Raw genomic sequence first — 23,283 nt, 5'->3', positions numbered from 1 at the left:
ACAGGAGATGACTGGTGGTGGTAGTGGTGGTGGTTTTCCTGGTACAGGTGATGGTAGTGGTGTTGGTTCTCCTGATACAGAAGATGACTGGTTGGTGGTGGTTCTCCTGATATAGAAGATGAATGGTGGTGGTGGTTCTCCTAATATAAAAGATGACTGGTGGTGGTGGTTCTGCTGATATAGAAGATGACTGGTGGTGGTGGTTCTGCTGATATAGAAGATGACTCGTGGTTATCCTGATACAGGAGATGACTGGTGGTGGTGGTTCTCCTGATACAGGAGATGACTGGTGGTGGCGGTTCTCCTGATACAGGAGATGACAGGTTCTCTGCAGTATGTGTGGCATCCACATTTTTTATATTCTTTTTTTTTTTTCAACATTACATGTTTCTTGAATTATTCAATTAACAAGCAGGTACATTGCAGTGATTAAAAAGAAATCCAACATTTAGATGGGTGGAGTACAAGGTGAGGGGCTAACGTTACTGATGGCAAGGAGTAAAGGGTAAAGAAGGGGGGAAATGAGCCGGGGGGGGGGGGGAGGGGGATAGTTGCGACTAAATTTAATATATTGAATTAGGATGAGTCTGGGAAGTCAGGAGCATGTAAACAAAGTGAAGGTGTGGCAAAGGGAGTGTGGTTGGCGTATTCTGCCCAGGGAAGCCAATTTTTTTCAATTGTACGGACTTTGTCCATAAGTATGGCAAATTATTTTTCATTGATCATATACCAAGAAAGACGTCTCTTGACTTCTGACAAATCTAGACGTGATTCTTTCCAGGCCAATGCTATAGTTTGCTTGGTCGCTAGGAATATTAAATGGGATGAGAATTTGAGTGTGTTTAGGGATGGTAGGGTATGTTAAGTAAGGCTTCCCAACAATTTTTTTTTAAAGGTTAGTGTTTGTTATTGGGAGAGTAAGGTGATATTCCCTAGTCCAAAATCTGCGCACCACAGGGCACAACCACAAAATATGGTATATATCCCCATCAGAATCACAACCTCTAAACCCGTTGGGAGAGTAGCCAGAAACTGTCTTGGCAACTCTAGCTAGGGTTAGGTACCTTCTAGTTAACACCTTATAGTTTGTCTCAAGCATTAAGGTATTTGATGTTCGTCCTTCGTTTTCGAAGATGACCATGACTTCAGGGTTAGAAGAGAATTAATAGTTATGGGTCCGGAGGTGGCTGATGAGTCCAATCCGGGCCCTGAAGGTTCGCCCACATACTTGACATACGAAAGCAGATGTGGTCAGTACACCAGATTCTGCTTGTGCCTTGCGTACAGCACGCTTTCTTTTTGCGTCACAGATTTTCCTATCTTCAGCTGCACATGCTCCTGAGGTGATCCTGCCCCGCCAACCTGGACGATCCAGGGCAAGCTCTTCCCATTCATTGATGTTGACTTCCAGGTTTTTGAGAGACACCTTAAGGCAGTCTTTATAGCGCTTCTTCTGCCCCCCAACTGCTCGCTTTCCTTGGCACAGTTCTCCGTGCAGCAGTTGTTTCGGTAATCGGCTGTCCGGCATTCGGACCACATGTTCAGCCCACCTGGCTTGGACTTTCAGCAGGAGAGTGTAAACGCTGCAGAGCCCAGTTTGTTCCAGAATTGCCGTGTCTGGGACATTCTCTTGCCACCTGATGTGGAGGAGTCTGCGGAGGCAACTCATGTGGAAATGATTAAGCTGTTTAGCATGCCGGCTGTACACTGTCCAGGTCTCGCTAGCATAGAGAAGTGTGGTGAGGACCACCGCGCAGTAGACCTTCAGCTTGGTGGTAAGGCTGAGTCCCCTTCGTTCCCAGACGTTCTTACGCAGTCTCCCGAAGGCGGCACTGGCTTTGGCGATTCTGTTGTTAACCTCAGCGTCTATGGTTACTTCACGGGAAAGTGTGCTGCCTAAGTAGGTGAAGTTATCGACTGCTTTGAGGTTTTGCTCCTTCACCGTGATACGTGGCTCCTTGTACAGTTTTCCTGGAGCCGGTTGATGCATAACTTCGGTTTTTCTAATGTTGATCTCGAGACCAAAACTGTCGCAGGCTTGCGAAAAACTGTCCATTTCATGCTGCATCTGCTGTTCCGTGCTAGCGTTAAGTGCACAGTCATCAGAAAATAGTAATTCACGGATAACAGTCTCATGCACTTTCGTAACCGCCTTCAGGCGTTTTGGGTTGAATAGCTTGCCATCAGTCCTGTACCTAACCTGGATTCCATCTTCACAGTTGTTAAAGGCATCACTTAACATTGCAGAGAACAGCATACTGAACAGGGTTGGAGCAAGCACACAGCCTTGTTTTACGCCATTTGTTACTGGCAAAGCCTCAGATACGTCTCCATCGTTCAGAACCTTCACCATCATGCCATCATGTAACTGCCGGATGACTGAGATGAACTTGCTCGGGCAGCCAAATTTTGCTATGATCTTCCACAGGCCATCTCTACTGACTGTGTCAAAAGCCTTGGTCAAATCAACAAAAGTTACATAAAGGTCACGGTGTTGCTCCTGGCACTTTTCCTGAAGTTGACGTGCTGAAAAGACCATATCTACTGTTCCACGTTTAGCACGGAAACCACACTGGCTTTCGGGTAATAGTCCTTGCTCAAGGTGATGTAAAAGGCGGTTGAGCAAGACACGAGCCAATATCTTGCCTGCAGTGGACAGAAGGGAGATGCCTCGATGGTTGTCACAAGATTGGCGATTACCTTTCCTCTTGTATATGTGGATTATGCTGGCATCTTTCATCTGTTGTGGAACCTGTTCCTTTGTCCACATATATTGGAATAGTTTGGTCACCGTTTGCATCAGAACAGGGCCGCCAGATTTATATACCTCAGCAGGTATAGCATCATTTCCGGGTGCTTTTCCACAAGAAAGTTGTTTTACTGCTTTCCTGACTTCATCTCCACTTGGAAGAACATCAAGCTCCTTGTTGATTTCCACCTGGGGCAGGCGAGCAATAGCCTCATCATTGATATTGGCAGGGCGATTAAGAATATTATTAAAATGCTCAGCCCACCGTTCCAGAATTTGTTTCCTTTCTGTCAGCAGCTTAGTTCCATCTGCGTTAAGCAGAGATGAAGAGCTTGATGACTGGGGTCCATATACAGCTTTGAGCGCATCGTAGAAGCGTTTCTGGTCATGGGTATCTGCATAGCCCTGAATTTCGTCGGCCTTCTTGCTAAACCAGATATCCTGCATCTCGCGTAGCTTGATTTGTACCTTTCTTTTTATGTTGGTAAAGGCACCTTTCTTAGCTAACGATGTGGGGTCATTTTGGTACACCTTATACCGCTGATGTTTCTCTTCTAGGAGTGTCTTTATTTCCTCATTGTTTTCATCGAACCAGTCTTGATTATTTCTGGTTGCTGATCCAAGATGCTCCAGAGCAGTATTCTAAACAGCATCTCTCAGAATTGTCCACTGTTCCTCAACGCCAATCTCCTCTGCCTGTAGTATATTTAACAGTCTGCCATCAAGGTCATTGGCAAATTCCCTTGCAATTCTTTTATTTTGCAGCTTATAGATATTCAGCCTCTTTGTCGTTTTCTGCCCTTGGGGTCTCCTCGCAGGCAGGATGCGGAGAATGCACTTAGATACAATGAGGCGATGGTCAGTCCAGCAGTCTGCACCACACACGGCCTTCGTCACTCTAAAGTCCATCTCATCCCTTTTCCTGGCAATGATGTAATCAATGAGATGCCAATGCCTCGAGCGTGGGTGCATCCATGATGTCTTCTTGCGGGTGGGTAAGCGGAATAAAGTGTTGGTGATGACAAGGTCATGTGTGGCACACATCTTGAGGAGCAGCAGGCCATTACTGTTACACTTGCCAGTGCCGTGTCTCCCAATGACCCCTTCCCAGTTTTGATGGTCTGTTCCCACTCTGGCATTAAAATCTCCAAGTATAATGAGCTTGTCTGCCTGTGGGATTGCTGAAATAAGTGTGTCAAGTTCATCATAGAACTTATCTTTAATGTCATCCGGATTAGTCATCGTGGGAGCATAGGCACTGATCAGAGTCGCGCGTTTCTTGTTTGTAAGTGGGAGCTGAAATGTCATCAGACGGTCGTTGATGCCCTCCGGAAGCCAGGTAAGTTTACGAGCAAGATGAGTTTTGATAGCAAATCCCACGCCTGCTTCTCGTTTTTCAGTGCTGCCTCGACCACTCCAGAAGAATGTATATCCACCACCATGCTCTGTCAATTGACCCTTGTCTGCCAGGCGTGTTTCGCTGAGAGCTGCAATATCAACCTTGTAACGAGTCAGCTCCCGAGCAACCAATGCCGTTCTTCTCTCTGGTCTGTCTGCCTTGGTATTATCCAGCAGAGTTCTCACATTCCATGTGCCAAGGTTGAGTACCATCATTTTCTTTTTCTTTATTGTGTGTCGACCGCTGTATGGGAAACCCGCCAGCTGCGGTAGGCTGGCCAGGTGAAATGAAGCAGACTATGTTTGAGGCACCTTTTCTAGCCCCTTCCTCGATTGAGGTGAGCAGAGTGATCCTGAACAGGACTGCTCAGACACCCAGGAGGCTGCCGAACTCCACTGCTGCTTCAGTCCAGTAGAGAACGACCATATGGCCTGGGCCGCCTGTGTGCAGGTTCGTGACTACAGCTTCCAGTGACTCCACACCTGCTGCTTTGCCACTCTCCCATCGCCACAGGACTTTTTGTTACGCAGTGGTGGAAGTCATGACTTGCGCTTGACTTGGATTAAAGTGAGGAGGAGTTGCGCAGTCGTCAACCTCATTCTCTCGCCCGTACCTATCGAGCCCCAGTGGCAAGAGCTAAGCGAGACAACTGGAGATAGGTCAGGGTGCAGTGGATGGCCAGCAGTGTCCTATATGTGCCTCGCTGCGCCCTCTCAGCGCTCCACAACATTGTGCTGGAAATCGCTTGTCTGTCCGTTGAACCTTGGTTTCTTCCGCACAGTCTGCCATATCCAGTCTTCACATGCAAGGGTAGGCAAACCCTTGAAAATCACTGTAGGTTGCAAAGAACCCAGCAGCTACCCTCACCTGGTTTGGCCCGCCTGCCGAGGCGGTGTTTCGGGGTGTACCCGCTGCCGCATGCTAGCAGCTACTTGGAGGTACAGGTGAGAGTTGAGCATCAGATTAGGACCAAAGATGGAAGAGCTGTCCAAAGAGGACACGGCAAGCACTCCACCAGAGGTGCTACCTATATCTAGATACCCCATATACCCCATTAAGGTATTTAGAATTCTGTTGAAGAGGACCAAATCTGAGACCATTCTGGGTCAGTAAGGGTAGAGCTGATATCAGACTCCCAGCAAGAGGTATAAGTTAAATTACACCTGTGTGAGGTGTAGTTGATATGTGAGTAGAGGAGTGAGATGGTACTTGTGGATTCTGGCGGCACCTTTGTTCAGAAGGAGTAAACGTGTAAGACAGGGTGGGGTTTCTCAGCCGTGTGGTAATAAAGTTCTTCAGATGTAAATGGCGGAATATTTCTCTAGGAGGGAGTTTGTACTTTTCTTGGAGGGCTGGGAATGGAATAATGCCATCAACATTAAATAGGTGGTGGACTTTCGTAATCCCTGCGGTGACCCAAAGACGAAAACTCCCAGAGAGACTAATTTCCTGGAGGGGGGGGGGAGGGAACTGTGAATTGCCCCATAGTGGGGCGAGAGGCAGGAAGTGGTAAATTATGTTCAATTAATATTTTAGGGAATCCCATATTTTGGGTGAATGTGATAGAATTGGATTTATAATTTGTTTGCATTGTGCTGGGAGGATCCATAATAAAGTGTCAAGGGTCATTGGGTGACACTCGGGCTTATAGGGAAAGCCATTGTGGGGGTTCTTAATGAGCGCGGTATAGAGTTAACTGGGCTGCCTGGTAATATTTGGAAAGATTAGGACTCCCAGACCTCCTTTTAGGCGGTGTCTGTAAAGAGTTGCTCTATTAACTCTGGGCAGACCACCGCTCCCAACGAAAGTGTTAGACGTTGTGATAATTTGAGGTAGCGTGATGGAACAGGGATAGGAAATACACAGAATAAATAGAGTATTCTGGGGAGAAAAGTAATCTTAATTGCCCGTATCTGACCCAGCCAAGAGAGATGCAGCTTCTCCCAATTCTGAAGTTGTACACAAAGTTTGCAAAGCATTTTTATTACTATTATTATTATTATACATGTATATAGCACCATTTATTCCATGGCGCTTTACATGTGAAAAGGGGCAAATATAGACGAGCACAATAAACATGAGCAATACAAGGCACACACAAGTACAGGAGAGAGGACCCTGCCCGCGAGGGCTCACTGTCTACAGGGGATGGGTAAGGATACACTAGGAGAGGATAGAGCTGATCATACGGCGGTTCAGCAGACTAAGGATCACTGCAGATTGTAGGCTTGTTGGAAGAGGTGGGTCTTCAGGCTCTTTTTGAAGGTTTCCGTGGTAGGCAAGAGTCTGATTTGTTGGGGTAGAGAGTTGCAGAGTATAGGGGAAGCACTGGAGAAGTCTTGTATGCGGTTGTGGGAAGAAGAGATAAGAAGGGAGTAGAGAAGGAGATCTTGAGAGGATCGAAGGTTGTGTGTGGGTAAGTAGCGGGAGACCATGTCGCAGATGTATGGAGGAGACAGGTTGTGGATGACTTTGTATGTCATAGTAAGGGTTTTTGTAGATTGTAAGCTCTCACGAGCAGGATCGTCTTATTTTGCTTTATGGTATTGTTAATGTTGTTACCTATGACTGTTGTGTTTGAAACTGTAAATCGCTGCGGAGTATGTTGGTGCTACATAAATAAAGATTATTATTATTAAGGGTTTTGAACTGGAGCCTCTGGACAATAGGAAGCCAGAGAAGGGCTTGGCAGAGAGGAGAGGCTGGGAAATAATGGGGAGACAGGTGGATTAGTCGGGCAGCAGAGTGTAGGATTGATTGTAGTGGTGTCAGAGTGCTGTAGGGGAGGCCAGAGAGTAGGAAGTTGCAGTAATCAATGCGGGAGATAAGGGAATGCACTAGTGTTTTTGTGGTTTCATGGTCAAGGAATGCACGGATCCGGGAAATTTTATTGATTTTGAGTCAGCAGGAGGAGGCAAGGGCTTGGATATGAGGCTTGAAAGAGAGGGCAGAGTCGAGGATCACCCCGAGACACCGAGCATGCGGGACTGGGGAACGTGAGCAGACATTTTGATGGATAGGTTTGGTGGAGGGGTAGAGTGAGAAGAGGGAAAGATTATGAATTCTGTTGTCCATGTTCAGTTTTAGAAAGCGAGCAGAAAAGAAAGCTGAAATAGCAGACAGACATTGTGGGATTTTGGTGAGTAAGGAAGTGAGGACGGGTCCAGATAGGTAGATCTGTGTGTCATCGGCGTAGAGATGATACTGCAAACCATGGGATTCTTTGAGCTGTCCCAGGCCGAAGGTGTAGATGGAGAAGAGCAGGGGCCCTAGGACTGAGCTTTTGGGAACACCGACAGACAAGGGGCGAGGTGAGGAGGTGGTGTAGGAGAGGGAGATACTGAATGTCCGGTCTGTTAGATATGACGAGATCCAGGATAGGGCCAAGTCTGTGATGCCAAGAGATGAGTGAATCTGGAGCAGGAGGGAGTGGTCCAGTGTCAAAGGCAGAAGACAGGTCCAGGAGAAGGAGGACCGAGCAGTGCCGCTTGCTCTTGGCGATTAGTAGGTCATTGATGACTTTAGTTAGAGCCGTTTCAGTTGAGTGATGCGATCAGAAGCCAGATTGTAACCGGTCAAAGAGGGAGCTGGAGGAGAGGTAGGAGGACCGTTCAAGATGGACATGCTGTTCCAGTAGTTTTGAGGCATAAGGGAGAAGAGATATTGGGCGATGGACATAGGATGGGTCGAGGGCTTTTTGAGAATGGGTGTGATCGAGGCATTCTTGAAGGATGAGGGGAAGACACCAGTTGTGAGTGAGGTTGAAGAGGTGTGTTAGGGTTGGGATGAAGACACTGGCGAGGTTAGGGATGAGGTGGGACGGGAGCGGGTCAAGCGTGCAAGTGGTAAGATGTGATCTTGACAGGAGGGTGGAGAGCTGATCTTCTGTCATGGTAGAGAAGTTAGTTTTGGAGGATCAGGGTTGCGCAGCTAAGAGGGGCATTGTGGGATGCAGGCCAAAGCTTTCTCTGATTGTATCGATCTTCTGCTTAAAGATGCAAAGCCTTCAGCAGAAATGAGAGGAGAGGGAGGTGGTGCTGGGGGACAGAGTAGAGAATTGAAAGTGTTGAAAAGCTGTTTAGGGTTGTGAGACAGGGAGGATATGAGAGATGAGAAGTAAGTTTGTTTTGCGGCAGTGAGTGTGGACTTGTGGCTGGCGAGTGACTGCTTGTATGGGATAAAGTGCTTGGCAGAGTGGGATCTCTTCCATCTCCGCTCAGCAATCCCGTCTCAGGTTTTTGGTCAGGCTGGTCAGCCAGGGCTGCCTGTTGATTGTACGAGTTTTGCTGTGTGTGAGGGGGTGGCCGAAGTGCTGCTGTTATTGTGGTGGTGTATAAAGTGGCAGTACCATCTGTGTAAGGAAGTCATGTCTGTAAGAGAGAAAAGGGACTCAGATAGTGTATATTGAGGTGTTTGAGATTTCTGTGAGAGTGGGTGAGTTTGTGGAGTGGGGGGTTGCACACGAGGACAGGGAAGAAAATGTCAGTAGGTTGTGGTCAGACAGGGGGAGGGGTGAGTTAGTGAGATTAGTAAGGGAACAGAGGCGGGTGAAGATAAGGTCCAGCTTGTGGCCATCTTTGTGAGTGGTCGCAGAGGACCCCTGAATGAGGCCAAAGGAGGGGCAGTCAGTGGTAAAAGTTTAGAGGCAGCTGAGGTTTAAGTGTCAATGAGGATATTGAAGTCACCCATGATGATAGTGGGGATGTCAGCAGAAAGGAAATGAAGTAGCCAGGTGGTAAAGTGGTCGAGATAGGTGGAGATGGCTAGTTCTGGGGGGCGATAGATGACAGCCAGCTGGAGGTTGGAGGGGGAGTAAATGCGGATGGAGTGCATCTCAAATGAGGGAAGAGTAGCAGAAGGCGGTAGCAGAATTGGGGCAAAGGAGCAGGTATCAGACAGGAGCAAGCCAACTCCTCCACCACGTTTGTTGCTGGGGCGAGGGGTGTGAGAGAGATGGAATCCGCCATAGAAAAGTGCAGCTGGGGAGGCTGAGTCAGAGAGGGGTGAGCCAGATTTCAGTGATGCCAAGGAAGGAGAATTTGTTGGTGATACAGAGGTCATGGATATACGACAGTTTGTTGCAGACAGAGCATGCGTTCCATAGTGCTCCAGGTAGGGGGACAGGAGGAGTGGGGGCTGGATGAATGGGTATGAGGTTATCATCATTGCAAAAAGCTTGTAGAGGATCGTGGCAGAGTATTAGAAATGAGTGTGGGGATGTGTTGAGGAGGGCCATGATTTGGGGATATGTCGCCAGCAATGAGTAGCAGATAGAGCGTTAGAAGGTGGGAGCTGGATAGGACATGATGTGGCCGTGTGTGTCTGGAGAAAAAGGATTGTATGTGGAGGAACAGTTGTGAGGAGAAGGTAAGATGGCTGGGGAGTATGGAGGGAGAAAGGAGTACCGTATATACTGGAGTATAAGCCGAGACCCCTAATTTTGCCACAAAATGGGAAAACTTATTGACTCGAGTATAAGCCTAGGGTGGAAAATGCTGCAGCTACCGGTAAATGTCAAAAATAAAAATAGGTACCAATAAAAGTAAAATTAGTTGAGACATCAGTAGGTTGTGTTTTTGAATATCCATTTTGAATCAGGAGCCCCATATAATGCTCCATACAGTTCATAATGGGCCCCATAAGATGCTCCATACAAAATACGCCCCATATAATGCTCCATAAAGTTTATGATGGACCCCATAAGATGCTCCATATTAAAATATGCCCCATATAATGCTGCACAAAGGTTAATAATGACCCCATAAGATGCTCCATAGAAAATGTGCCCCATATAATGTTGCATAAAGGTTAATTATTGCCCCATAAGATGCTCCATAGACATTTGCCCCATACAATGCTGCATAAAGGTTAATAAGGGCCCCATAACATGCTCCATACAGACATTTACCCCATATAATGCTGCATAAAGGTTAATAAGGGCCCCATAAGATGCTTCATACAGACATTTGCCCCATACAATGCTGCGCAAATGCTGATTATGGCGCCATAAGATGCTCTATAGAAACATTTGCCCCATATGCTGTTGCTGCAATTTAAAAAAAAAAAAAAAAAATTCACATACTCCCCTCTCGTCGCTCAGGCACCCTGCACTTGCAACATTCACCTGTCCCCGTTCTACCGCCGGGCACCGCTGTGTCTTCCACGTCCTCTGCAGTGATTGTTGAGGCAGAGGGCGCGCACTATACACGTCATCACGCCCTCTGACCTGAACATCACAGCCAGAGGACACTGAAGACGGAGCGGCGCCCGGCGGTGGAACGGGGACACATGAATATTGCGCAGTGCTCACCCTCCCCATTATACTCACCTGCTCCCGGCGCGGTCCCTGCTTCTTTCTTAGAGATGGTCTTCGGGCGCTGACAGCTTCTTCCAGCGTTGAGTGGTCACTGGTACCGCTCATTACAGTAATGAATATATGGCTTCACCCCTATGCGTCCATATTCATTACTGTAATGAGCGGTACCATGTGACCGCTCAACACAGGAAGAAGCTGTCAGCGCCCAGAGACTATTGGAGATGCAGGGACCGCGCCAGGAGCTGGTATGTGACAGCCGTCGCTCCCCCTTCCCCGCCAACAATGACTCGGGTATAAGCCGAGAGGGGCACTTTCAGCGTAAAAAAATGGGCTGAAAATCTCAGCTTATACTCGAGTATATATGGTAGTTCTTTACTAGGTGGAGGCATTGAAGGAGATTGTAAGAAGGAAAGTAGTATAGGGGTGAAAGTGAATAGAAACAGAAACATTGCAGTGGTTTTCTATTCCATTACCTTACAGTCAATTCCAGTCCAATTCAAGTCTAATTCAAAGTATTGTAATTAGAAATCTGTCATTTGAAAAATACATGGATCAGACTGAAGTCTGGATCAGACTCCTGGGTCTAAATATATCCTCAGCTAAGGGCAATCAGGTGTGAATGAGAAGGTGGGTATGGAGAGGCCAGATGTTGAGAGTTAGGGCTTGTTTCCATTTGCGAGAAACACGTCCGTGTCTCGCATGTGAAAACCAAGCTCTGGCGCCGGCACTTGGGAGCGGAGCGTGCGGCCGCATAGCAACACATGGAGCTGCACACTCTGCTCCCAAGTGCCGGCACCAGAGCTTGGTTTTCCCATGCGAGACACGGACGTGTTTCTCGCAAATGGAAACAAGCCCTTAAGCAAAGGTCATAAAGAGAGGGAGGGGTTGGAGTGACCACTCAAAGATATGTCAGGATCACATATTGAGAGACATGAAACAGATCATGGAAACAAGATGATAGGTAAGAAAGCATACCAGAAAAAGATTATATCCAGAGGAGCCGTGGAAAGATGGGTACATTCAGAGCATACCCCATATCATGTCATGTTCAGGTCACCCTGCTGCTCCCCTACTCTGCTCACTCTCTCTTCTCTGCTGGATGTGTGTGTGCAGTGCTGCTGTCACTTGTAGCTCTCCTCCTGCATCACAAAGACCCCCGAAGCAGCCAGAAGGTTAGTTGGCAGTAAAAAGGGACTCTAAGTTAGCTGTTAAGTTTACACCTTGATATTCAAGGTGATTGGTGGTCCATTGAAAGGGAAAATCTAGTTTGAGCTGCGGGATTATGGTGGCAGGAAGAGATATGTTCATGGCGTGTGATTTAGAATGGTTTATCTGCATGGCGGATATGTGTGGCATCTGCTTTTTTCACGGATACCAAATGTACCCATTATAACCTACTAGAAATAGGCCCGATGCTATCGCATCGGGAGTGCGGTGAAATTGGTCACCGCTATTCACAATGCGTTGTTAGCGCGCATGCGTGGGTAGAGCACACAGTTGTGGCTGTTACTATGCATGTGTGGGAATAGCGGTGACGTGAATGTCACTTGCGCAGGCGCAGTTCTTGGCCACGAACTACGCCTGCGCAAGTGACACTGCCACGGTGCCTTATGGGATTCGGGGACAGTGGCTGGAAGTCCCAACTGGCTACTATATATGTATATGGTGATCTTCATGTGTCTGTGATTTTTTTTTTTTCCACAGACCATGTGATCCACACTGAGACATGTCGATTTTTTTCCAGCAGCACTTATCACAAGGGCCATTAAAAGTCTACGGGTCCGCTAAAAACATGTACAGCACATGGATGGCATCCATGTGCTGTCCGTGGGCGGAACATATTTAACATTGCAAAGTGTAGGAGAAGCTTTGTAATTTCATTTTTTTCTTTATCCATAACAGATGACACACTGATAGAAAACACTGATACCAGTACCCTTTTTATAATACCGGTTTTATACAGATGTGTTAAGGGGGCCTTAGAACCAGTTAGTTATTAGTAGTCCGTAATAGTCCTTGTTCCATTAAATTGGATATCGGAATCCAAAGTGCCTTACAAAAATGTGAAATTATAGTGCAAGGGTTGTTAGTTGTTTTAGAGCTAGCTAATATGTATACTATAATATTGTTCATCTGAAAACATTACTTATTGATATCTCTTATGCAACAACGCACTAGCATTGAAAGATGGTGCAAAATGAATTTGTGTATATATATACATACACACACACACACACACACACACACACACACACACACACACACACGAAATATTGTTTGCTCCCTTCCTGATTTCCTATTCTTTTGCATGTTTGTCACACTTTTAAATGTTTCAGATCACCACACAAATTAAAATATTAGACAAATATAACACAAGCAGTTTTTAACTGAAGGTCTTTATTGTTAAAAGAAAAAGAAATCCAAACCTACAGGGCCCTGTGTGAAAAAGTAATATATAGATATATAATGTATATGTATCTGTATATTTGTTTAGTATGTGAGTTCTGATAATTGCAGTTTTTGTTTTCTTTTAGGTGCAATTTATACGCTGATAGTTCTGAAGGAACCAATTGCCATGTGTGCTCCAGCCACTGTTTGTTTAGGGCTTCTCTTGCTGCTTAATATTCGTGGCCATGGCAAAAAATCCAAATCGAAGCCTGAGTGAGAAGAACTAAGTGTCACATTGATCAGCGTTGGACCAATCGCCTTCCAAAACCTAAATCTGTGTTGCTTTGTGGGAACTTTTAGAAAGTGAAGACTTGTAACTGTCTACACCAGAGGTGTCAAACTGCAATCCTCAAGGGCTGCAAACAGGTCGTTTTCAGGATTTCCTTGTACTGCACAGGTGACAATTTAATCACCTACACACATAATGATTGTGCAAAGCTAAGGAAATCTTGAAAACACGCATGGTTTGCGGCCCTCGAGGAATGCAGTTTGACACCCCTGGTCTACACTGACTGTTTTTATTCAGCTGTTCGGTTTAATATCAAGCTATTCTGTGATTAAAACAAATATTTCTCAGGTTTTACTTTTATGTATAAGAAAGGCTCTGTCATACCCTGTAGTGCCCATGGCAGTGACTAGCTATCTGGCTAGAAAGAATAATCTTTTTTCATTATTAAATATAATTTTCGAATATATATTTCTTTTATTATTAGAGTATTTGGGGGGCAAAAGGAAAACCGTTCCGAAAAAAAGTTTTTCTTTGGAATTCAGTTGATTCGTCATTTTAGCCAGTTAAAACTGTACGTTAGTACACTGCTTCATAGAAAATAATTCAATTTAGATGTATGACATTTGCCCAAATTGCAACCTTTTGGAGCACTCCCAGCTCAAGACAGGCCTCGGCTTTATTCTGAAGATGGAAACCCTGATGTAACTAAGTAAAAAAGCAAAAGTGCATTTAAATAACACAGAGTTTTTAGTAATACTGTTTTTTGATAAAAAAATAGCACAAAAGCCATCCCACCTCGTCACGGTAACTCTGATCGGGACCGTCCTACACTGTCTAATATTAAAACCTTACATTGTGTCAATGTTGACCTCAGTGTGAATAAGGGCAGACGAAAGGACTGGGCCCAACCAGTGAAACACTAGACTGGGGAAGATGCAGCACTCGCCAGAATCTTGCTGAAGATAGTGTCCTTTATTCGCTTAAAGCGGTGTGAGACATTATGCGGAGAGGCGGCAGGAAAGAGGATTAGGTGCGGGGGAGAGGAGAAGGACTACGGCCGTTTCACGCAAATGCGCTTCCACGGGTGCAGGACCCGTGGAAGCGCATTTGTGTGAAACTGCCGTAGTCCTTCTCCTCTCCCCCGCACCTAATCCTCTTTCCTGCCGCCTCTCCGCATAATGTCTCACACCGCTTTAAGCGAATAAAGGACACTATCTTCAGCAAGATTCTGGTGAGTGCTGCATCTTTTGTTATTTAACAAGTTGGAAAGTCTGTCTGCTTTATATGCTAAGCACCACCCGGCATCTGCAAATACATAGACTGGTGGCTTGAAGTTTATGCTGAGACTCCTCCTATACTGTTACTGCCTGTGAAGATTAACACACCGAGTGCCGCTCAGTTCCTTTTCTGCGGGTCAGTGAACTAGACTGGGGAAGCCTTATATAGTCTCTAGCTCAGAAACAGGGAGGCCACACCCCGGCTTACACAGTATGCAACAATACAAAGAAAAAAAAAAAAATTGAGCTTAAATTGAGTTGGTACACATGCAGAGGTTAAACGCATGTTCACAATGGCCACAAAACATTGAAACCTACAAGAGAAAAAAGTAAACGAAAACCCTGATGTAACTAAGTAAAAAAGCAAAAGTGCATTTAAATAACACAAAAGTTTTTAGTAATACTGTTTTTTGATCAAAAAATAGCACAAAAGCCATCCCACCTCGTCACGGTAACTCTGATCGGCACAGTCCTACAAAAAATCAATCAAAAACAGTATTACTAAAAACTGTGTTATTTAAATGCACTTTTGCTTTTTTACTTAGTAGGTTTCAATGTTTTGTGGCCAATGTGAACATGCGTTTAACCTCTGCATGTGTACCAACTCAATGTAAGCTGAATTTTGTTTGTTTTTTTTGTTTTTTTATTCTGAAGATGGTAAAAGGTGTCCTCATGGCATCATAACAGTAATGGCTATCTATATCTACTGTATTCATAATAATGTATTTATCTACTATGGCCTAAAGATGACACTTAAAGGAAATCTAATCTATCATGCAGCCCATTGAGAGGGAAGAGACCCAGTATAATGTGTGTCTATTCGCTTACATCTTTAGGTTTTAATATGTCTATAAATCTGATGAATTTCATAGAGAAAACTAGAATGGCACTAGGTTACACCTGCAGTTTTCTGTGGCTGCAGCAGCAAAAGTTCCCTGTACACTATCAGGTGGTATCTTGCACTGGCTTTGTGGTGCTCAACATTGATTAGCAGTCCAAGAGCAACATATACAAAGAAAGAAGAACATGTGGCACTCACCAGCTTGTGCTGCAATAAACAAAAAGTCTATTGCGCCATAGCCTGGACTGAGAACATCATAATAACAGCTGCAGGTATATGCGAGAGTGCAAGGTGACCGAGGACGATGGCCGTTTCGCGCGGACTGCGCTTCAACGGGTCAAAGATATCAAAAAAATTCTAACTAAACACAATATTGATCAGAGTTTAAGTTCTTTCATAATTGGAGGGGCTTGAATTTGTGTTGTCGCATAATGCGTTTAAATTTCTAGACAAGTGGTACCTCCAACGGACTGGTACCGCAATGGGTACGCCCGTAGCTTGTGTTTTTGCAAATCTGTTTCTTGCAGTATTTGAAGATCAATACATTAATAATATCTCGAACCCATATCTCAAACATATCCGATATTTCTTAAGATTTATAGATGATGTATTCATTGTATGGGATGGCTCAAAGAAAGAATTCGAGGAGTTTGTGGGATATCTAAATCATACCAACAAAGAGAACATGCAATTCACTTCACACTTTGGAGGTGAGAGTATTGAGTTTCTAGATGTAAAAGTGGATATCATTGAGGGTACAATTACCACTAGAGTTTATAGGAAACCCACAGCTACAAACAACATGCTGCAATATGATATTGTGCACCCATCCCATACGAAACAGAAACTCCCATATAGTCAGATGATAAGGTACTGTAAAATCACATTCAACCACATTCAATATAAAGCACAAGTAAATGATCTGAAATCACGCTTTATTGAAAGAGGTTACCCAAGATCTTTATTGCAGCAAGCTGAAAAACGTGTAGAGAAATTCACACAAATGGATGTTTTAAAAGGGCAAAAAATTACACACAATAAAAGACACATACAAAAAAACAAAGGTGAACAAAAATTTAGTTTCTGCTTCAAGCACAGTCCAATGGACAAAACAATTCATACTATCATAAGAAAAAAACTGGCACACTTGCAGGCTGACAAAGACTTATCGAAAATAAACATGCTCAGTCCACAGTTCGCATATAAGCACACAAAAAATTTAGCCGATGTGTTGGTGCATAATCGCACCTTACCTGAGGAAAGAAACTGGCTGCAAGCTATAACTTCTCAAGGCAATTATAAGTGTGGAAACTGCAACTTCTGCCAATTTCATGCCACTGAAAATACTTTACAAATTGGTCCCATAAGACACAAAGTCAATGACTTTATTTCCTGCAAAAGTAAATATGTAGTGTACATACTATTCTGTCCCTGTTTGTTTTATTATATAGGGAAAAACCATCCGTCCCATGTCGACCAGATTCAGAGAACATTTTAACTCTATAACTACTTGAAAAGGATCTTTGAGATTAATTAAACATATGCAAGAGGTTCATAATGCTAATCCTAGACTATTGCGATTTGCTGGTTTAGAAATTGTGAAATACCCGCCACAAGGAGGAAATCATAATAAAATTCTTTTACAGCATGAAGGGAAATGGATTATGCGAACTAATGCTCAGGGCCCAATAGGGTTGAATGATAAATTAGATATGTCAGTCTTCTTATAAAAATTCTCTGTGTTAAAAAATTGCCCGGTTTGCATTATGTGATTAAGTGTTTTTAACAATGTTGTAACTCTGTGCATATTTGTAAAAAATGTCTTGTCATGTTTTTAAGGAAAAGAGAAAAAAAAACCCAAAACACTGTTTTCTATGCACACATGATGATCGCTATACCTTAAAAGGGAAGTGACATCATGGTTAATCACGCACCTGGACCCATTGAAGCGCAGTCCGCGCGAAACGGCCGTCATCCTTGGTCACCTTGCACCCTCGCATATACCTGCAGCTGTTATTATGAGGTCTATAAATCTACACATTCAGCTAGCAAACATCTTTATGGAAGTGATAGTGTCAGGACCGCCCTTAAACAGAATGGTGCCCTTTGCAAATCGGCCCTTTGGAGCCCGACCCCATTGTTTGTTTTCCATATGAAGCTGTGCCTTGCTTCACCTTTGATTTTTGTGGGACCTGAGAACAACATTGGGGTGACAGGTGTTAGATCCAAAAATCAATATAATATTAATGACTTATTCAAAGGATAAGTAAGCGCAACAATAGCTAAGTACTGGTTGAACCCTTTTAAAGGCATTGGCGACTTTCAGAAAACCTCTGTTCTGGGTGCAATTTGTTATATTATTATTAGAGAGGTGTGCGAACCCAAACAGAAATATTCAGTGTTCGTAACTGATAGTGACTGTTGAGCCTGAACGCGGACTTAGGCTGTGTGCACACAATGCAGATGCAGAATTTTCTGCATAAAATCTGCACTAAATCTGCATCTCCTGGCAGAATCCGCAGGTGCGTTTTTAATACGTTTTTTTTTATGCATTTTTTGTGCAGATTTTACCAATGGATTTCTATAATGGAGGGGTGCAGAAACGCTGCAGAACTGCACAAAAGAAGTGACATGCACTTCTTTGAAATCTGCAGCGTTTCTGCGCAGATTTTTCTGCACCATGTGCACAGCTTTTTTTTTTTTCACATTGATTTACATTGTACTGTAAATCACAGTGCAGTTCTGCAGCGTTTCTGCTGCAGAAAAATCTGCTGCAGTTCTGCACTAAATCTGCATCGTGTGCACATACCCTAAATGCTGAAATCCAGTGCAGTGTTCGGGTAAGTCCATGGTAGTGCGGTAGAAGTGAGATACGTATATATATCTCATTCCTCTTGCGCCACCACGGACTTACTCGAACACAGCATCGGACTTCAGCATTTAGGCTGTTTTCACATTGGCGTTTCTGTGCGCAGCGTAGGCCTGCATACTTTCCTTAAGATCCGCATAGATCTACATGCGTTTTGCGTAAATATATTTAACATTGTGTATGCAGGGACATGCGTTGTATGCGGATGCGTCCCCATGCGTCGTTTTGATGTGCCCACTGAACACAACGGATGCGGATCTTAGGCCTCTTTCACACTTCCTTCTTTTAGCTCCCGTCATAATCCGTCGATTTTTGTAAAAACAGGATCCTGCAAATTTTTCTGCAGGATGCTGTTTTTTCCCATAGACTTGTATTAGCGACGGATTGTGACGGATGGCCATCCATTTCATCCGTCGTTCACTGGATCCGTCGGAAAATAACTGTCCGTCGGGCGAAGAAAACGTTCAGAGGAACATTTTTTTCCTGCACGTCGGAAAATCGCTCAGCGACGGGTCCTGCGCTGCCCGTCGGCAGCTATAACGGAAGCCTATGGGCTCAGGATTCGTCGCTGACCGTCAAAAACAGGAATCCAGTGACGTATCCCATTTTTCTCTCTCTCATTTTCTACATTCAAAATAAGGCAGCGCCTAATTCAACGCATCCGTCAAAAAACTGGATGCATTACAGCCGTTTCACACTATTTTAAAGACATCCATCCATACTTCCCAGTGACGCATTCTGACGGCCACCAGCCGACGGAAGTGTGAAAGAAGCCTAGGAAAGAAGTATGCAGGCCTACGCTGCGCACAGAAATGCTAATGTGAAACCAGCCTAAGTCCATGTTCGGCATTCAGACTCAAACTTTATAAAAAGTTCATGTCAGTTGCCAGAACCCGAACTTCCACCCATCTGTCTATCCCTAATTATTAATTTAATGGAAAAAAAAATATCTTTACTCACCATCCCCGTGTCCTGCGCTGTTATTGACTGCAGCATTGATGCCACGTTGAAATTGCGGCAGCAAATCAGTGGCTCTAAGAGGTATATGTTTACACCAGTGTTTCCTAAACTCCTATCCTCACGGACCCCACAGCTCATGTTCTCAGGATTTCCTTAGTATTGCACAGGTGGTGGAAGTTTCATCAAGCCCTCAGGAATTCTCTCACCTGTGCAACACTATGGAAATCCTGAAAACATGACCTGTGGGGTCCGTGAGAACTGGAGTTTGGGAAACACTGGTTTACACAAAAGAGCAGTTGAGCCAAGTGGTTAGGCTGCTGCACTGGGGATATGATGACGGTGCTGAAGTAGTGGAAACTTGGTGCTGGACCAGGGGAACTGTAAGCTGAACTGGGTTTCAATATTAATTTTCAAGTACAATAACACTTGCTGAGACATTGTGATTAATAAGCTTTCCTTGCATGATACTGCTTACTGATCGGTGGTAACAAGTCCTATAGTGTGGTACTGTCTGCGGAAACCCTGCCTCGAAGCCTAGATTTGTTCTCTCCTATGTGTAACATGCATTGATCATTAAAATATCCATGACCATTATCACCAAGATTTTTGTAGACCATGAATGTGAAATAATTAGACCTAACTCACACATCTGTTTTTCATATACTTATTCTCTCCGTGTTCTTCACGGGTAGGACCCATTTTAGTCTATGGAATTGTACTCTGTATGTAATGCTATAAGACTCTCAACATGCTGGACTCTTCTCTGCACTTTCATCATCTTTTGAGATAGCCTGGAGGCCTCCATAAACATTTGAGACTGGTGGGTTCCGTTGACTGTATTTTAATGCGTATGGGATTCTTTGGTATGAAAGAAGATGGCCCCTTCATAATAGTGGCGTATATATTGCAGAGAACAGAATTTGTGGGATACAAAAAAAAATAACTACATAGTCATCCGCTGCATATGTTAAATGTGTGTATACGTATCCCTTACCTGCGTATAAGCCATGGAATATAGATTTAGCATAGGAGCACTCAACGCTGGAATACATTTGATGCTAGTGGCAGCATCAGGATGTTCTTTATGGGTGGAGTTAGCGCGCTCTGTGCTCCGGTTTATGTGATGTACTCAGCAGTCATCACAGTGTCTCCTATGTGGTGTGTATACAGCATCTCCTATGTGATGTAGAAAGCAAAGTGTGTCTCCTGTATGATGTATACAACAAAACTCCCACTGCTTGATTTCTATATCATTTTGTGAACAGTGATGGATCCCCTCACCCTGAGGAGACAAACATTGAAATATTCATGTGTTCTGAACAACTTACTGCTATGAACTATTCTTTTGAAAACTTCTTGCAAAAAGTTGACTGTAATCTAGACTGACCGACACAAAAATGTAAAACCAGGTGCAAAAAGCAACATCATCTATACCACTTAACATTACACAGCTCACCAAAGAGAAGCAGTTCCAGCCCGATACTAGCAAAATTTTCGGGCCTCCTTGAGACTTTGCCCCAGCTCCGCCTCTACCCCTCGAACCTTCCACCGTCCCATTGCCCACTCTTGGAAAAACTCCACTTCTGCACCATGTCCTCACCAATTTATTTTATTCAGTTATATAGCACCATTAATTCCACAGCACCTTACAGACATTATCAGAACTGTCCCCATTGGGGCTCACAATCTAGATTCCCTATCAGTATGCCTTTGGAGTTTGGGAGGAAACCAGAATACCCAGAGGAATCCATGCAAACACGGTGAGAACATACAAACACCTTGCAAATGTCCTTGGTGGGATTTGAAGCCAGGACCCAGCCCTGCAAGGCTGCACTGCTAACCACTGAGCCACCAATCATGCATTAACAGCTCCCATCAAACACCATATCGCATACATAGCCAGCAGCTTTTGTTTTGGCCAAAATATTTTTTTAAGCCTGGCACCATGACAAGGTAGACTCTTTTGGAAGGGCCCAAATCTACTCAAACCTATTTAAAAATTCTTAAAATTGCCAATACTCCTTGAAAAAAGGCTCAGTGTGAGCCGAAATGTCGCACAGAGATGTGGGTTGAATAAACGTCACATTTTTTCACCTTGAAAAGGACTTGGAGTGCTGCCTTCTCTTGCTTATTTTTTTCAATACTCCTTTTAGGTATATTTTCCTGTATGGGAATATGTCACATTCATTTTGTTAAAAATGACCAATAATACCACATACAAGGGATAAATACCGCCACATGATGACCACACCACATATTACCACCATATAGTGATTGAACAATGCCACATACAAGAAACAAATACCGACACACCAAGACCAGATTACATATTACCACCAGATAGTGACCGAATACTACAATATTGATCATTAATAAAAAAAAAACAAAAAAACGCAATACTAATATTACTAGTGCCATTATACACAGGAGCTCTGTATATAGTATACAGTGTAAGTGTACAGGTAATACAATGACTCACCAGTGACATGCACAGGAGCTCTTTATATAGTGTATCCATAATACAGTGATGATATACAAAGAAGCTCTGTATATAGTGTCAGTGTACAGGTAATACAGTGATCACCAGTGACATTGCATACAAAAGCACTGTACATAGTATACAGTGTCAGTGTACAGGTAATACTGATTCACCAGTGATGTCTCCAGTTGAAGTCCTTCACCTTCCCTTTTCTTCATCCAGACCGCCACCACTTCTTCCAGCCAGGACTTGTCTCTGAAGAAAATAACAGTTATCTAGAGCACATTCCATTTTTTTCACCAACTTCTACACTATGTAGCTGAATACTGATGTGCACAAACCATTAATATATAATTAGTTATTATGCAACCCACCCTTTCAAATATAAATTGTAATCTCCCACTGTGCCACCACTAATTACAGTAAAGACACTTTTACCACCCAATAAATATATAAATTAGCACCTCTACTCTTTCCCCAAATTCATTACCAGTCACACTCCTGCATGTACAACACCCCCTGTACCTCCCACTCCCCTGAATCATATTTACATGTCCCCCCTCTATTATACCATGTCCTCTACCACCCCTACCCTCAACACAGCATTTGCTCTTCCCTCAATACATCATTTAATCTTCCCCAATTCATCATTTGTCGTCTACCACCCCCAATTTATCATAATTTACTGCCCCATACCCCAGTCTCAATACATAATCATTTACTCCCTCCCTCCACCATTAATTCATCATTCTAGTTGCTCCCCCCTCACTCGATTCATTATCATTTGCTGTCCCCCACCTTCAATTAATCATTTGCTTTCCTCACCCCACCTTGCAATTCATCATTTGCTGTCCCCCAACTCCCACCTTCAATTCATTATTTACTGTCCCCCACCCCCTCTTTTAATTCATTATTTGCTCTCTCCACCCCCAATTCATCATTTGCCCTCCGCTACCCTCAATACACCCTCATTCACTGTCCCCCATCCCCCACCCTCAATTCATCATCATTTGCTCCTCCCATTTAATTCATTTTTAAAAATACCTCTCATACGATCCCCTGCACTAGCAAGTGGCACATGTACAGGTGCATCTCACAAAATTAGAATATCATGAAAAACTTAATTTTTTCCAGTTCTTCAATACAAAAAGTGAAATTCATAGATAGATACAAATAGAATGATGTATTTCAAGTGTTTATTTCTGTTACGCTGGTACCCCATATGTGGGGGGAACCACTGTTTCGGCACACGTCGGGACTCGGAAGGGAAGTAGTGACATTTTGGAATGCAGACTTTGATGGAATGGTCTGCGGGCTTCATGTCGCATTTGGAGAGCCCCTGATGTGCCTAAACAGTGGAAACCCCCCAATTCTAACTCCAACCCTAACCCCAACACACCCCTAATCCCAACCCTAACCACAAACCTAACCCTAACACCCCTAATCCCAACCCTACCCCTAATCCCAACCCTAACTTTAGCCCCAACCCTAACCATAATTTTAGCCTCATCCCTAACCCTAATTTTAGCCCCAACCCTAACTTTAGCCCAACTCACATTAGCCCAACTCTAACCCTAATGGCAAAACTGGGGTGGGAGGGGGTGATCACCGGGGCAGGGGGCGATCTGCGTGGCAGAGGGTGATCACCGGGATGGGGCTTGTCTGAGACTAGTGGTGGACTCCGCGTCTGCAGCACTACAGCAGGGCTGCGCCCAT

The 23,283-nt window shown here is 44.3% G+C and overlaps 1 protein-coding gene across 1 annotated transcript in view; it reads left to right on the top strand.

Moving 5' to 3' along the window:
• TMEM35B (transmembrane protein 35B) overlaps window positions 1-13,607 on the top strand; it is an 82,392-nt gene extending 68,785 nt beyond the window's left edge. The window contains exon 3 of the mRNA XM_069756816.1: window positions 12,999-13,607. Coding sequence (XP_069612917.1) covers window positions 12,999-13,129 — 131 coding nt within the window. The 3' untranslated portion in view covers window positions 13,130-13,607. The remainder of the gene's footprint in view (window positions 1-12,998) is intronic.
• The last annotated feature ends 9,676 nt before the right edge of the window (window positions 13,608-23,283 follow it).

Source organism: Ranitomeya imitator, chromosome 3 (genome assembly GCF_032444005.1).
Source record: "Ranitomeya imitator isolate aRanImi1 chromosome 3, aRanImi1.pri, whole genome shotgun sequence".
NCBI lineage: Eukaryota > Metazoa > Chordata > Amphibia > Anura > Dendrobatidae > Ranitomeya > Ranitomeya imitator.
Note: the sequence above shows the minus strand (reverse complement) of the source record. Positions and strands in the feature narration are given on the sequence as shown.